This window comes from Carassius auratus, unplaced genomic scaffold (genome assembly GCF_003368295.1).
Source record: "Carassius auratus strain Wakin unplaced genomic scaffold, ASM336829v1 scaf_tig00215767, whole genome shotgun sequence".
Lineage (NCBI taxonomy): Eukaryota > Metazoa > Chordata > Actinopteri > Cypriniformes > Cyprinidae > Carassius > Carassius auratus.
Genome location: NW_020528234.1, coordinates 12,888 through 30,488, shown reverse-complemented (window position 1 = coordinate 30,488; position 17,601 = coordinate 12,888). Strand labels below are relative to the sequence as shown.

General features: G+C 38.4%; 1 protein-coding gene across 1 annotated transcript; it reads right to left on the bottom strand.

Moving 5' to 3' along the window:
• Positions 1-1,694: 1,694 nt before the first annotated feature.
• On the bottom strand, positions 1,695-3,814 carry LOC113095701 (POU domain, class 3, transcription factor 2-like). The gene has a single exon (XM_026261044.1). The coding sequence runs from the start codon at positions 3,631-3,633 to the stop codon at positions 2,617-2,619; it is 1,017 nt and encodes a 338-aa protein (XP_026116829.1). The 5' UTR covers positions 3,634-3,814; the 3' UTR covers positions 1,695-2,616.
• Positions 3,815-17,601: the final 13,787 nt, after the last annotated feature.

Below are 17,601 nucleotides of genomic sequence, written 5' to 3'. Positions count from 1 at the left end.
ACTTTCTCTCAAACACAAATGAATATGAATCACAACCACATACAATGACTTGAGACTTTTGACTTGCACTTTACCAAACCTATACAAACCTCTACAGGTACCATCTGAACTAACTCGGTGAGTGACTAGAAACTAGAAACTACTAGAAAGTGTTTTTATAAAACACACCCCCGAGCTCATATTACATTAGGATACTTTATGCCAGTATGTTTGACTAAACAGAACATGCAAACATATAGACGACTGTAATATCTAAATTTCATTAAGAATTGCTTTTCTCCAACACATTATCGTCAGTAGATGGCGCTCACTGCACACACCACACACACACACACACACACACACACACACACACACAAATGCGGCTTTACGCCGTTTTCCAAGGCCCTAAATTCACTATTCATTATCAATACACAGCAAATAAAACTGACATCTTAAATTGTACATTGACGGAGCAATAACTTATATTGTTTTACAGGTAATAGCCGATTAGAAACGACCGGCCTGTTTAAAAATGGAAAGCAATTTTATCTTATAAAAGCTATTAATTAGAAAATTAAGATCTCACTAATGTTGTAGCAGTAGTCTGATATTTTGTTTCCATTAATGTATTTAAAATATATAATAATAATAAGTTTTAGATCCAGAATAGCATCAGAAAATATTAACATACGTTGCCGATCTGTTTCTGGACACGTTTGGACCCGTCAGATCCGTCTTCATTAGCAGTGAAATGGCAAACATTTGCCTCCATGGTCACTCAGAAATGGAAGCGAAGGAATTGCATCGGGCTGCGATGGATTCTACAGCATCAGCTCATCCTGAAGCAACATTATATTCACACAGCCTTGATGCTCGAATAATGTGTGGAATTGTGAATCCGTTTATCTTGAGGATCTTCATGCGCGGGGCACAGATTGATGAGAGGCACTTCTTCTTATAAAAACGTATTCATTTAATGACAAAAGGCGTTTAAAAAACTGTGCAATTTTTCTGTCAAAACCAAAGACATTACTGGTCTCAACAGGGCACACTGACAGCTTGTGCTTTGGCAGTGTCAGGTTAAGTGCACAAATATACAAGTATTCACAGAGCCATAGAAAATTCAAATGAAAAATCCACGCACAATGTCCTTGTTTCTCGATGCAGGCCATCAAATCATTGTGACACAGCTGGTGTAATATTTCTCTTAAAAAAAAGATACATATTTGGGATAAACAAGAAACACAATAGAGCAAACAGATACAAACATAACGAGGCATATACATTTAGTTGACGCACAAATTCACACAATATAATAATAATGGGCAACGAAAACTGGCCTCTTATTATTATCATTATTATTATATTGTCGTTGTTGTTTTAAAATCTTGATCTGTTAATTATGAGCAAGAACAACTAGCCTCTATATTATTATTATTATTATTATTATTATTATTGTCGTCAATATTGTTTTAAATCTGTCATTTCCATATAAAGCGTTTCCAGACAAAATAATAAATTAAATTAAATTAAAAGCTTGGATTGTTTTTATCTTTCATATAAAATATCAAAATTGTACGATTCCGTTTTGGGGTTTTTAGATTTCCAAATAAACAAAAATTGATTGATTAAAATCTAATAAGCCACCGTCTCAAATCATGGTGCAAATTTGGTGCATTATAAAAATTCACTCAAAATGTTAAGAAAACCCCAATTGGTTGGTTACTTATGAAGAGCTGGTATCACTGAATTTTATTTATAGAAATAGAAATTTCGATATGGTCCAAAGCACTGTGCGCTTCTAGGTTTTACTGTTTTCCTCAGGCCTCTGTTTTGCACCAGCAGAGTGAATCCGTGATCTGCATGAAATCGGCCTGCTTTGCCTGTGAACGACACACAGCGGCACTTGGCAGCCTTTGTTGTGACCGAAATGAGACTTTTAAAGAACTGATCACGTTTGCATTTAACAGTGATACTTTCAGATAAGTTAACATATAGCCACATAATGTTAAGTATAATAATAAATATTATTATTGTTGCTTTTGTTGTTAATTGTGCATGTTAGGTTTTTTATTTATTTAAATAATTTAGATATATTTCGTTTATAATAATAATAATTATTATTTGGTTATTTATTGGCATAAAGGCCAATAAAAAGCAGACACAATCTTAATGAGTATTAAACATTTTGTGATCGTGACGGAAATAATAATGATAATAATAATAATGAAGCATTTGCCATTAGTATGTGTAAGAGAATGCACAGTAGACTGCAGCAGATTAATTTCAATCCGTAATAAACCTTTTCTGGTCATGAGGGGAAGATGGCGCGCCCCCGACGCCTTTTTCACAGCTTTCGGTTGGAAGTGATATGATGCTTTCACAGATCCCCGGACTTGAAAAGAAATCTTAAATAAAATAATATTTACGTTCCCTCTTTAGGTTCAGCCGCTGCGCGTAACGACTCAGAGCGTGTTTTCTCGCGCCCGTGCCGGTAAATTGTTCGCGCAACCACGCGCGCTCCGCGCCCTTGGAGGTGCCACACACAGAGACACTTCATCACCGTCGGTCCGCCCCGAGCGGGCTTGTGACCGGGACAAAGAGACAGTCGATTATGTTCAGGCCGCCCCTTTCTCACGGAACAGGTGTCTGCGCGCCGTGGTGAGGCGAGGCGTCCCCGTACACATCCTCGTTCCCGGCCATCGGTCCGTTTTGGGGCGTCATTCGCTTCTCCTTCTGCCGCCGGTTGCAAAACCAGACCCGCACAACCTCCTTCTCCAGCTGCAGGCTATCCGCCAGCGAAGTGATCTCCGACGCACCGGGTTTCGGGCACTTGAGGAAATGGCTCTCCAGGGCCCCTTTGACACTCACCTCGATGGAGGTCCGCTTTTTCCTCTTCCTCCCCTGCGCAGCAATCTTATCCAGGCTGGTCGGGCTTCCTGAGGTGGAGTCCGCCTCCTCCAGCCATTTGTTCAGCAGGGGCTTGAGTTTGCACATGTTTTTGAAGCTCAGCTGGAGCGCCTCGAACCTGCAGATGGTGGTCTGGGAGAAGACATTGCCGTAAAGGGTGCCCAGCGCGAGCCCCACGTCCGCCTGCGTAAACCCCAGCTTGATCCGGCGCTGCTTGAACTGCTTGGCGAACTGCTCCAGGTCGTCCGAGGTCGGCGTGTCCTCGTCCGAGTGCAGGCTCTGCGGGTGGCCGTGCTCGCTCAGATGCGGGCTGTGGTGGTCCTCGTGGTGCATCCCCGGTTCGCCGTACCCGGACTGAGAGTAGATCAAGCTCTGCCCGTTGGAGGTGCTCATGCTCGGCATAGTGGTCGCGCGCCAAGCGCCCGCCTCGTGATGCTGCTGGCTTTGCTGCACCAGATGCGCCTGTCTCGGCGAATGCTGCAGCTCCTCCACCGGCTTAATGTCCTGCTCGCCCAGCGGGCTGGCGGGCCATGGCGACCCCTCTCCCCCGTGAGACAGCGCCGCCGTCAGCCACTGGTGCGCGTGGCCGAGCGTGCTCCCGCTGCTCTGCAGTGTGGTGTACTCGCTCTGCAGAAGGCTGTGCGCGTCCCTGTAGGCCGGCGGCGGCGGCGTCTGCTGCATGCTGCCGGGCTCCGAGTTGGACGTGAGGATGCTGTAGTGGTTGGACGCCGCGGTCGCCATAGTTTCCACAGCTACTCTGTGCCACAGGCGGCTCCCCAGCGCGCCAGAGCCGCGAGGACGCAGAGGCGCGCACCTGAGATCCGCCTCGCGCTGCTGTCTATTGGTCAGAAGCGCTTAACAGATGTGACAGCGGCGCGTTCATTGGTCGCAGTAGATTCGACAGAAGCCCCATCCCATTGCGTTCGCCTAAAAAACAAGCACAGAGGAATCAGCAGTGACAGGGCGCAGTGGGCTCCAAAGCATCCAGCCTGGCTTTCGTTAAGTTTTTCTTAAAGTTGAAACGTTTCACAATTTAATATTAACATGCTGTTTTATTTGGCTGTTACTTATAGGATAGTTATTCCAATATATATTCCAATTCAATAATAAATTGTAGCTTAGTTTCGACATTATTGGATATTTAATGAGTGCTTTGTCCAAAAAGGAATACAATTTATTATATACCGTAGCTATTGGCCCAAAGCATTTCAAATAAAAGGTAAACAAACAAACAAACAAAGAAAAATAATTTTATCAAAATAGTTTAAATGTGTAAGCAAATTAATTAAGTATATTTATATCTTATATTAAGTTAATATTACTGGATAAAACAAAATGCTTTTCAACAAAAAATAAAATAATGATATTTGGTTCATAATATATTTCAAATAGAAAATAAAGACTAATACTATTAATCAAATTCAGAAATGTGATTTGCACTTTAAAATATATTTCACAACACTTTGTGATATCTACTCTATTTTAACTTAATTTTCTTCATTAAAATTATAATTTAAAAATGTATTTTCTTTGTTAAAATTAAATTCAAATTGAAAAGGTGCAGTGAGCTCATGACTGCTTATTGAAAATCTGGCACGACTATTTTATTTTACTTATTTATATATATTAAAAAAAAAAAAAATAAGGCAAAAAAATAAAATAAAAAAATCACAATAGTAAACTTCAATGAGGTGTAATGCCATCCTTACAGTGTATATGAAAAAAGTTAAATGGTTATCTGAGCTGATGATATTACGATAATTATATTTGTTTATATTATTATATGATTGAAATAACAACACTCTATGTACTGATGTGATTTCAGAGTCTCTCTGTTTCTCCCTCATGGCTCAAGGAGGGGGCATATTTCTCGGGCCCTGTCCGTTGCCATGGCAAGAGGTGAATGAAACAACGCCGCCCACGTCACAGCTGCTCGAGCCTTTTCTCTCTCTCTCCCCGCACACATAAGACCCATTTCAAAGCTGAAAAGCACATGCAGGGGCATCGCAGGGCCAGAGAGAGGTGAATGACAGTCTCAACCTCCACCCCGCCACGGACTTTTGTAAACATGCCCCACATGCACTGTTCTCCACACATTTTTTTGCACTCCCTTATAAACATCTCTGTGTGCTACGTAAAAAAAAAAAAAAACATGTCTAAAAAAGCATGATAATCCCATGATACTAATTGGGAATGCAGATTGCCCAATGTTCATGAGATTTGGGTGAAACGCAAGGAGCGGTCGTGTTAATTGAGTTGTAATTTTAAGATTCAGAAGCTTTAACAGAGTCGTGCACGGCCAAGCAGAAAACACATTAGCTTAATAAAGTAATATGCAAACTATGGGCTGTTCAGTTACACATCCTAATAATGCATAAATGATGCTATACCCATTAAAGGCGACGAAGAGGCCCAGCGTTTATAATTATTAAACAGTTATTTCTCTGGCAGTTCCTCCAATTTGTGTTTGAGAGAATAAAAATTAATGGTGAATAATCTGAGCAATAAATTAGCAGTAATTATATCGACCCTGTGCTGGAGTTGTTTAATTTCTCATGGCTTAATTAGAAAGGACTGTTGAGTAATTAAATGTTCCGATTGAAAACATGATCATCTTGGGGATTTGTCTTCTTATACTTTTTTTTTTTCATAGCATGAGCAGAACAGTCTGGTAACACTGAATTATAACTTTAAGTCCATAATTTTTATTAGAAAAGGAAATAAAATAAAACACATGATAGGTAAAAAAAACTGATAGCCCTGAATACACTGTAAGTTGCTTTGGATAAAAGCGTCTGCTAAATGCATACATTTAATTTTAAAATAAAATATAAAACATGTATATAAAAAATTAAACAGTACATTATGAATAGCCTATATATGAAAATATTGAAATATTGTAAAACACATTTTTTATTTTAACATTTTTTATGACATGATATGTTTAGTATAATATATACAACACTCATATTACATGTATACATGTGATGAGCAGTAAAATTATAGTGAAACAACAATAATAGGCAAGAATAGGAAGTGAAAGAAAAAGAAGAAAAAAGGGCAATTAAAATATATATATATATATATATATATATATATATATATATATATATATATATATATATATATATATATACAAAAACTATACAATGTATACAGATATATCAAATATTTATTGTAAAACACATTTTTATAGAGTGTTGATTAGTTAGTTTTGCAATAGAAAGTACATTGTGGTAATAAAACGATTTTCTTATATTTTCCAGTGTCCAGTCTTTGAATTTATTTAATTTGAATTTTTATTTAATTCTCCAGTCTTTGAATTTACATTTTACAAATCAGTTACAATTTTATGCCACCATATCTATCTATATATATATATATATATATATATATATATATATATATACACACAATGTATATATATATATATATTACATTGTGTATTCTGTCAGTTTGAATGTGTGTGTGGGGTTTGTCTGGGGTTTCACCTGTGGTAGATATAAGGGGTGGATGAGCTCCTACAGACCCTCATTCACATGTAATTAGTCTGCACAAAGGGCTCGTTAAATCTGTAATCCCACATGCCTCCTCTCCCTTTGATAATGTTGGTCAACTGTGAGAGAATGGCTATTATGCTCCTTATAAAAGAGGGGCAGTTCAGCTCTCTGTATTAAGGCCCCCACTGTGCACAGCAAAACTGGGGTCAATAGCACCCCAAACACACTCGCTCAGACATACATGCAGCAGAAACTCCGGCTCATCACTTATTTCATTAGGTCAAACCAAACCTTCAGTCTAAAGGAACCGCCTGTTTGACAAGCACAATATTTCATTGAACAAATATGTACTCATAAAAATTTAAATAAATACTCACAGTCAACTATATTTTCAAATTAATTATCAAAGCTAAAATAGGTTCTGTACTGTATACTCAATGCATATATTAATATTTAGAAATCATATTAAAAATAATAACAATAATAATATTTCTCTTGCTCGTTTTCCTCTTACACCCAGATCCAACGGCTCTCTCTCATTTTTTATTGGGTAGTTGTTTAAATATGTCTACTTTTGAAGCCCGGTGGGTACATCAGTTATTACATTAAATGCAGAATTGAATGTATTTTTCACAAGGGTTTTGGATTGTAATGGGGTTATGATTAAAGCTCCTGCATGCTTCTATCCCATCTATGGTCTGCACATTCAGAATTTAGCTCCATGTCTACGATGTTCCTCTAATTTAGAGCATTTGTGAGGATTATGCATTTTCCACCCGATTGTGACAAACATTTGGCGCTGGTTGGAGTGAGTGGGAAAATGACACTGCATCATCATCAGATTAAGTAATCCAGAGGTGTCTGTGTCTCTGGCTTTGTGTGGGAGGATATAATGAATACACTAATTAGGGGTATTATTCAGATAATGGGTGTAAGTCTTTGTCTGAGAAGCTTAGGCAGTTATGATAAAACTGTAATGTGCAAATCCAAAGTCATTAAGATATTTAGTTGATTATCCAAGATCTTTGGTAGGCGCCTTACTCGCAGCCTGATAGAGATGATTGATTCTCCTGTTCCCTGAACTTTTATGACTTGATGGGAATAATACTAAAGTCTCTTTTTCCTGGAGTTTGGTAGTTTAATGGCTGTTTGGATTTTACTGCCTTTGCAATAGACCATTAAAAATCCACATGGGTGTTTTGAACGTTTTGCATCCTGATCTATTCTCTGAGGATGTGGGAGTATAAATATAAATCATGTTTTCAGGGCCACTGTGGCTTTAAATTTTCTTCTAGTTGCAACCACTTGACCCTTTGTTATGTATGCTTAAACCTCAGTCACTACAAACTCATGATTCTGGCTAGCACATTTAATATTCAGTTTGGGGATATGCTGCTTCTGATTGGTCAGAAGCTCAAACCAATGAGTTGATTTTTCGTAATATTCACTGTCATCCATTTCATCAACTCTGTATATCAAAAATCAACACAACTGGAACAGGTAATACAATCACAACTAGTTCAATCTTTTATCTCAGTTAGCAATTGTATTGTCGTGCAAAGGACTCCAGAAGATTTGAGTATTACTTTTATAACTATTAAAATAATGTACTAGTAAAACTTTTTGAATGATTAACTATATTAAATATTAATATTTCATGTTCATGGAATCAGTTGACTGTATGTCATCATTATATAATCGCGATACATGAATTTTTTCAGCATAAAAATATTCTAGAAAATAAAAAATGATCCTTATGCTAACAAGAACATTAGCATCAGAACATGAAACTAGAACATCTGAGCACTTCTCCTAATAACAGCATCAACAGCCCAACAATTATAGAACTCACTATATTTAAGCTAGAACCTCGGCATCAGAACGTTCCAGTGACCTAGAACAAAATAATTCAGTTTAAGTAAAATTCAGTAAAAAATGTGACTGAGCGTCAAAACATCTCTAATGTTCAATAGCATTCTAGAACATTTGAACTCTCCTTAGAACTGTCAGTATCAGTCAGTGATCATTCCAGTGATCTAGAACAGTAAAGTTCTCTTCATGTGTGAATATTAGCATCAAACTCCTCCAGTGTTCTAGATATCTATAATGTAGGCATAAGCTTTAGCATTCTACAACATTAATGCGTGAACGACTACAGCAGAACACTTCAACAATCTAAATCTCCAAGGATCTAGAATAGCAAAATTGTGCTTAAAACTGCAGTTGGTAACTTTTGACGCTCTAGCGGTTAATAAACAGAACTGCTTGCTTCTTGCGGAAGAACATCTTAGCCGGATCTACTTCTCTCTGTTTATGTCTATGAAGAATCACAAAGGTACTGGGCTATTTTTAGCAATCTAAAATAGTCAGAATATAAACACTTATTATAGGTGCACCCTAGAGATTCAGGACAAGCTAAAAACACAGTTTGGAAAATGGATTCATGGTGAAACTCGCTTATTATATAAAATTTTCTACATTTTGAACACAAACAAAGTTACGGACCGCAGCTCTGATTGGTTGTTTTTTACCGGGAGCGGATGGCTTTCTGCAAATGGCAATAGGACCACTGGGAGGAGCCAGAGGAGCTTGATTTTTTCACAGATTACCTGTCTCATATTCAACTGTCAGGACATAATGACCGGTTTAACAAATATGTAAAAAATATATTTTTTACAAAAGTTACCTACTGCAGCTTTAAGTAAAAATAAATGAATATCAGCATCAAAATACCTCCAGTGTTCTAGAGCATTAGATATCTATAGCATTTTATAGCATGCTAGAACATTAGAACTTTCATAATTTGTCATTAGCATCTGGAAATACCAGTCATATAGAACAACTGTAAAATATGAATGCGTCAATTAGAACACATTAGAACTATCTGTATGTGTGAACTCCAGCATCAGAACATTCCCATGATTCAAAACCAGTAATACTCCCCTCATGAACCTCAGGACACTCTTCTAGAACAGTCGAATCTTGAAAGCCCTCATGGATCGATAGAGATGGGCTAACCTCAGATTAAACCCAGATTTCAACCCTTGGTTTGTCTCACTGGGGATTTATACAGAAGTATATCAGTCCAGATCAATACAGCTGTCTGAACTAGGGGTTAAAAAGGAGGTTAATCTCTGCTGCTGAACACCGATGGCCACACTAACAGCTGGAGAAGAGCTGAATCTGTGCATCCAACACAGGTTAACAATGAAACCCTGGTCAGGACAGACAGCGGAGATGGAATGGAGGATGTGTGTGTGTGTGTTTAGCTGTTAGTATGCACTAAATGGTTCAACTACACATTAGAAAATAAATAATACCCCTTTGTTTGGGCCTTTGTTGTAAGTGGGGGTTAAAAATATGTTTGTTATCATATGATTGTATGATTATATGCATGCTCAAATAAGCTTAAAAAGTGTCAGACAAACATCAAATTCAGTTTTTTAATGCACATTTTCTCTCTTTCTCCACTCAAGCCTCACTAAAGCGTTCACCATGTTTAGGTCATTTTCCCAAGAGCCTGGCTCCCCCTTCCCGAACAGATACAAAATAGAGAAAATAGGGAAAAAAGAATTGAGTGGTTTAAGGCAGGACACCATCTGTCCTGCGCCATAGAGGACCAAGGACATCTTGCAGTGTTTGTGTGTGTGCGAGTGGGAGGGTGGGATTGTGAAGTGGTTTGCTGGCCCAACAGAGGGGCTAGAGGTGAGAGATTTGCCGAATGCAGGGGTGAAACAGAGAAAGGCTGAGTGGATGCTCACAGAATTCCTGCTAAGAGTGAAGCGGTCTGCACTGGCGCTGGTGCTTCATTTAAAGCTACCTCTGTATGTGTGTGTGTGATTAGCGGACCCCCAATTGTTAGCGATCTCCTAAAGCTGCCTCTTGCAGCTGTGACCCCCATGACCCTATGGCACCATGGCAACCACTTAGACCTCCATCCTCTCCCAAAGCTCTCTTTACTGTCCAGTGTCATGCAAAAAAAAGCCTAATTTTAGGAAGCTATTGTCTGTTTTTAGTAGATTTAAGCATATCCACCTTAAAAAGGAAAACACATGGTTATGCCTTTTAAAGAAATATTCCATAATAAAGGGTAGTAGTAATTTTCTCTCAGCTGTTTACACTTTGAGCTACACAAACACATCGTGGCAGTTGATAGATTGAATATCAAGACAAGACAAAGGTTTCCGAGTCATATTAAACATGTTTGCTAGTGTTTGTAGAATTGAACCCCTGCTGGTCTGTCTGAAAGTCAATGTTTAAAGTGAGCGCTCAGCTGCTCTTCTGTGTGTACAATCATGTTTGAAGAAACCTGCTGCCTTTTTCAGCTCATAATATGTGACAATGAGAAACTGGAAAATAATGCAATTTCTCTGTGGTTGATTAAAAACTCATCTTTTGTTTTGATTCTGATTTTGATTCTTTGATTATGACTCATATTCTGATTCAAATTTGGGCTATGATTTTATTTCAGATTCAGATTTTGACCCTGACCTCCTAAAACCATAATAGATGGGAACTCTATACTTTTTTTGTTGTTGTCAGAAATCAGATTCTGAATCAGATTCTGATCCTTTGATTATGACTCATATTCTGATTCAAATTTTGGATCTGATTTTGATTCAGATTCTGTTCCTGATTCTAATCCTGATCATGTGTTTTAGACTATGGGAACTCTATACTTTTTTGTCAGAAATGTACTGTTTGTTTATGACTTGTGTTTTGATTCGGATTCTGATCCTTTGATTATGACTCATATTCTGATTCAAATTTTGGCTCTGATTTTGATTCATATTCTGATCCTGACCTCTTAATATCATAATAGACTATGATAACTCCATTGTTTTTTTTGACATAAATGTATTGTTTGTTAATGACTTGTGTTTTGATTCAGATTCTGATCCTTTGTTTATGACTCATATTCTGATTCAAATTTTGGCCCTGATTTTGATTCAGATTCTTATCCTCTTAAAAAGTCTTAAAACCAAAATAGACTATTGGAACTTCTTAAAAGAGTTGTCTTGTTTTGATGGTTGATTTTCAGTTGGAATATCCCGAGCAACTGCAGTATTTTGGCAGTAGCTCTAGTCTAGTGTTTATGGAAATTTTTTTTAAGGGGAGGACAGCGGAAGTGAAAAATGCCTCTGCGACGATACAGTTTGTCTTCATCAAACAGAAAGAAATAAAGATAAATTGACAAAATAACCGTATTGGAAGGGGAACAGAGTGCCATGACACATGCTAGTGCCATGTACGTACACACAAACACACACTGACACACAGACTAACATTTAGCACTTCCCAGCAGTGGCTAATGAGATGTTTCTTCTGCTCAAAACAGTGAGAGTGTGTTTAATGAAAAGTGGTGTGTGTGTGTGTTAAATGAAAGTGTAATTACTTTGTGTATATTAACAGATGTGCTCTGTTTGCCATGGTCCAGTGCAAATGGACCGAGGGCTGTTTCATGAGATTGTGTGTGTGCTAATGTGTGTGTCTGAGAATGCTTCATAAATTCATTTGCGTGTCTGTGGAGGTCAGCATGTCTCATAACAACCCTCAGCATTAGCAATAAATGCTAACTCCTTTTATTGCTAAAACGCATCCCATAAAACACCAAAGCAGTGCAGCACCAGTGCCTTAATGTAAACATTATTAAATGAACCATCACTCCCTTTGGGATAAATTAGAAACCATGGATGTCGGTGTCCTTCTGAAATACAAACGAACGCAAAAAGAAATGTAGCACTTGAGGCTGCATTGAAGATGCATGTGTGTGCTTGTATGTGTGAAATCTCCTGTCACCCTCAACCCGCAAACATCACACACTGTTTTTCTGGAATGTTCTGCTCTTGTTTCTGACTGTTTGTTTGTGTGCTTGAATGTTAATGAAGTGGGAGCCCAGACACTGTTTACAGGCTGGAACAGTCGTTCCAGGAGTCTGACCTCCTTAGAGGGACATGCAACACTTTGTATGTGTGAATGAGGAATGTGAGTACGTGTGTGTGTATTTCTGTATGTAATTATGTGTGTTTCAGAACGTGTATGTGTGCGTGTTGGTCTCAGGAAGGGGAAAAAGAGGCACTCACTGCTCCTATTGAACTTGACCTGCAGGCCTGATCAATGTAGCACAGCGTGTGACGGAATGAGAGAGCCGATTTATTACCCTGGAGAAAGAGTGAGGAGAGAGAGAGAAGGGATGGAAGGCAAGACACTTTAGTTAAAGTCAGGATCTTGAGGGGGTAAAGAAAGCGAATGGAAAAATGTGTATTTCTCCTTTGCTGAGTCTGTGTATTTTCATTCCTCAGAAGAGAACGCTCTGTACTGAGGTTCATTTACACACAAGAAAAGCTCTTTGATCTTTTGAAAATTGTGTTTAAAACTGCTGAGTTTGCCCCAGATTAGCTCTCTTGTTTTATTATCTCAGTAGAGATGAATTTAGGGTTGGCGAGGTCGCTGCAGAGTTTTTCCACCACCTTTATGTTTAGTTGTCTAAATGCATCCTGATTAATTTAAAAAACAAAAATTATATTTTGCTGAGCGTGTTTAAGATTATTTTTGGTCCTGGAGTCTGCTACAGATTCTTACAGAATTTAGTCCTGATTCCGACTCCCAAATCTTAATCTGCACCTGATTCTAATCCTGATCCTTGGATTATGACTCGCATTCACATTATGATTTTGAGTCTTACTTTGATTCAGATTCTCATCCTGACTCTTATTCTGTTCTTGATTCGAATCCTGATACTGACTTTATGACTCTGGTTTTGATTAAGATTCTTAAACAGATCCTGACTCTCTGTCTGATTTTAAGCCTGATTCTGATTTGAATTTAGACTTCGGTTTTGAGAACTATTTCGAATTTGATTCAGATTCTTATCCAGATTCTGGTTCCGATTCTTTCTCTCATTCTACACCTAATTCGAATCTTGATCCTTTGATTATAACTCATATTCTGATTCAGATTTTTAGATTTATTCAGATTCTTATACAGATCCTGACTCTTTTTCTAATCCTGTTCCCGATTCCTAACACACACACACACACACACACATATATTACACATAGAACTATTCACCCATAACTCTGCACATTAGGTGTGTGCGTGTGTGTGTGTACTTAGGGCACTGATGCACAATCCAGTGTCTTTCTCATTATCCTCCCACAGCAACAGTGTCATTATTGTCATGGTTACGGTCATGGTTAAGGTCACCAATATGCCTGTCTGGGGTGTGTTGTAAATAAGAGGTTGTGCTTTTCATCAGAGGTCACCATCCTGGTTCCCGAACCTTCGCTGCCCTTTGGCCTGCTCTAACCTGTTTGCAGTTGATATATCTGGAAAAATATATAGATTGCCACTCAAAAATGCCACGGGAGCAAACTAAAATAATGTACACGCTTAGTATTTGACTTCTTATGAGGTCACAGACACAAGTGAATGTGACTGTATATATTTTCATATAATATACGTCGCCCGTCTGGATGTGGTGTGATTTTTGGAATCGATTGCACGCCCGCCAAAAGTAATTAATGTGGCTTTGAGTGGTAGGAGGCCGTCCCACTCACAATATCCCTCAAATTCAATTTGGAATCAGAGGGCAGAGGAGAGGTGAGCGACTCAATATCTCATTCATTTCAGTGACACACAAACACACACATCACAAATACCCCAGAAATAGACCCCCCGCCACCGCTACCCCACATAAAACCTCAGATCTCAAGAGTAGGACTTATTGAAGACCACTTGCCCAAAGTAAATCCCCCCATGCCCTACTCTCCACACATGCCAGGTAATGACTTGGCTTGGGTTTTAATGTCTGTCGCTGCCCCTGGGAAGACAGCGAGCAACTCTTTTTTTTATCGTCAATCTCACAAAACAGACCTGGCATTCATCAGGAATGCTAAACGTTAAATACTCACTGAAAATTTCCATCAGCCTCCCGCTCCCTTCACTCCTCCTGCCTGTTAGGGAGCGGGGAGGAGAAAAGGAGAGGGAGAGAGCGTGATGAAGGAAACGCTCCAATGCTCGGAGTCGCAGTGCCCCCGAACTCTAACCCGTGATAGATTGGTTGCTCCTGCAGCGTGACAGACGAGCGATTGATGGAAGGAATGGCAGATAGATGAAGGGAGAAGCAGAGAGAGAGAGAGCGAGTGTGAGGGGAAAATAGAGGGGAAAGAGGCTTTCCTCACGATAATGTAAATGTGAGGTGCTATTTAAGCTTTATTGACATATAAACATTTTTCATTTACAGCATGATGCTCAGAAAAAAGGTACAAAAGCTGTCACTGGGGCGGTACCCTTTCAAATTGTACACATTTTATACCATATTTTCATATTTTAGTACCTTAAAGATAAAAGTTTTCCTAAAGTTTTCATATCCGTACCGTTTTAAAAAGTAATTTATATAAATTTAAAGGTAAATTTATCTGTAAATGCAGATTAATTGCCATAGATTTTTTTTTTAACCCTTTAGATTACAATTCATGCTCAGTTATTTCAGGGTGTATAATGGCAAAATTGGGGAAGTTGCACTGGAGAGGAAAAAATTAAAATTAAACCATGAAACTTTTCCCTCAGATATTGCTAGTACATAATTCACAAATCACAAATTATTACAAAGAAATGGCAAGTAACAATTTGGAATAAACATTAAATATTTTTTTCAACACTAAAATAGTATGTTCTACTCGTAATATATATACATTTTAATGCAATGTACTCTGCTTTGCTTTGAAAATGTGTGCCAAATATATAAATGTAAAAAGATATTCAAGCTGTAAAGCTTACAGACCTTTCTAGGCAGAGAAACATCTAGTTATGTGTTACATAAATTTTGCATAATGTTATAATGTTTACTTGTTGTTCAGGATTATGAGAGCTGAAACATCTGCATGGACAAGATAAATGATTATATCACACTTTTAAAACCGTTTTTTTGTTCATTTTACAAACTAACAGACAAGTTGAAATCATATTCTGTAATAATCGATAGCATACAGCTTGTTTTAGATGCAGAATACAAAAAAAAAACAAAAAAACAATCATAATCTATTTATATACTGATATAATATTGAGTATTTATGATCAAATCCTTACAATTCCGTAAAATGTTCATGACATCATGTGTTTTCAGAGCACAGGAATGATTCTTCACTAATTTCATCTGAGATCTAATCTTATCAAAATTCTGGCAGTGTGTCAGGCATGGCTTGAGGTCTGTGTGTCTCTGTAATGGAATTTGTCTCACTGCACAGAGTTTAAGCACAGCTAGTGATTCAGTGCAGCAGGGCATCTGGGTCCCTCTCTCTCTCTCTCTCTCTCTCTCTCTCTCTTCCGCCCTCCGCGGCACAAGCGTCATTTGTTGACTGGCAGGCTGAGTGCCAGGAGCAGCATCAGTAAAATGCTGCTGAATTATACAGCCTTTACGACTCGTGCTATAAAGCAGCAGTTTAAAGGAAAGACATTGCCATTTAAAGCAAAGACATAGTGTTGTTGTTTAAAGCTTTTATTGTCCGTAAAACAGACTCACAGTGACCCTACACTAAGACGAGCTTAAAATTAATGTGAATCTGGTGTGTGTGTTCTCATAGGGATGTATTTAGGTGTGTGTGCATGTTTGTGCATGTCTACAATGCTGCAAACATGCTAAACACACTATAAATCACAAATGCAAGTATGTGCATCTATATAGTGATTATATACACATTAAAAGTCATTTAAATCCAAAATTAAAAGAAAATAAATCACATTCTCATGATTTTTTATGACATATTTCTCCCTTGGATTTGCATATATATGTGTGCGCACACACACACATATATATAGGGAGTACTTTTATTTATACACATAGTATTTATTGTACTGCATTCATAATCACAATTATATTGTGAAAAACAATTATTTATGCCACATACTGGATGTAATGTCTTTATATTCATTTGAAAATAATAGGAATTACAAAAATAGAAAAAAAAAGAAAATGAGAATGAAGGGATAATAGGCGTAAATGTCCAGTATTATACACACAGTAAAATAAAATAAAATAAAAACTGATCATCCTAATTAGTTAACCCAAGTTGATTAAATTAACATGAATATAACTTCTTATTTTTTGCCTTATGATTTTGTTTTTGTTACATTCATCCGTGTGTGTGCAGGTATGTTTTTTGATGAATGCTGGTTGCTGTTTCTTACTTGCTGTGAAGCTGTTTAAGAATCCGGTCACATTCTAGACCGGCAGTAAAAGAGCCCTCTCCCCTCCCTCCTCCTCTCTCTCTCTCCTCCCTTCATCGTTTTCTCCTTCCCTGTAGCTCTTTAACGCTCCTTTCTCTGTGTGCCCCCCCCTCCCATGTGCAGCTGATAAACCCTCTCACTGCGTTTCCAGGTCTGCCACCCTCACATCAGCTAGACACTGATCTCTGCCAAGCTGTCAATCAAACACAGCATAGACGGCTGATGCGCAGGTGAGAAACAGACAGCGCGCGAGAGAGAGAGAGAGAAAGAGAGAAAGAGGAAGGGGCTGCGAAGGTCTTTCTTGATTCGTCAGCGTCTCTATGATACACTTTCTCCCCGTTTTATGCCTCTCGCCCCTTCATCTCCTCTCCGTTTCTTGTTTGCGTCTTTTGGTTTTTGTTTAGTTTCGTCTGCCAGTGTAAACATCCCCGTCTCGTCCTCACAGGTTTGACACGCGGGTGATTGACAGCCGCGCTCAGGGGCGTTCAGTCAGCGCGAGGGTCTGAGAAAGCGAACGAGAGCGCGCATTGACAAACAGTGCAGCGTTTTAAATGTCATTCTTCATATCTGTCCACTTCAGAGTGTGTGTCCAACCCGTACCACACCGCTGCAGCCCCCCACCCCACCACACACACACACACACACACACACACACACACACACACACAGGGACCAGAGACCAAAGCAAATCTACTTATTGTGAGCTCCTTTGTATTATTTCATTCCGTGCTTGACACACAAGAAAGTGAATAATCCGGTGCAAGCGATGCGATAGCGAGCCAAACAAAAGAGAGATTCAGCATAATGCCATTCATCATTTTCAGCAGAATACATCATGGTGTGATATAATATGATGGGCATGGTGCATATAAAACTATTTATTTTAAATCAAATGTGCACCATAATATATTTCTTACCGCCATACCCATTAAAATGACTTTCATTAAATATTCCCAACCGTTTTTAGTCAGCTAAATCTAAA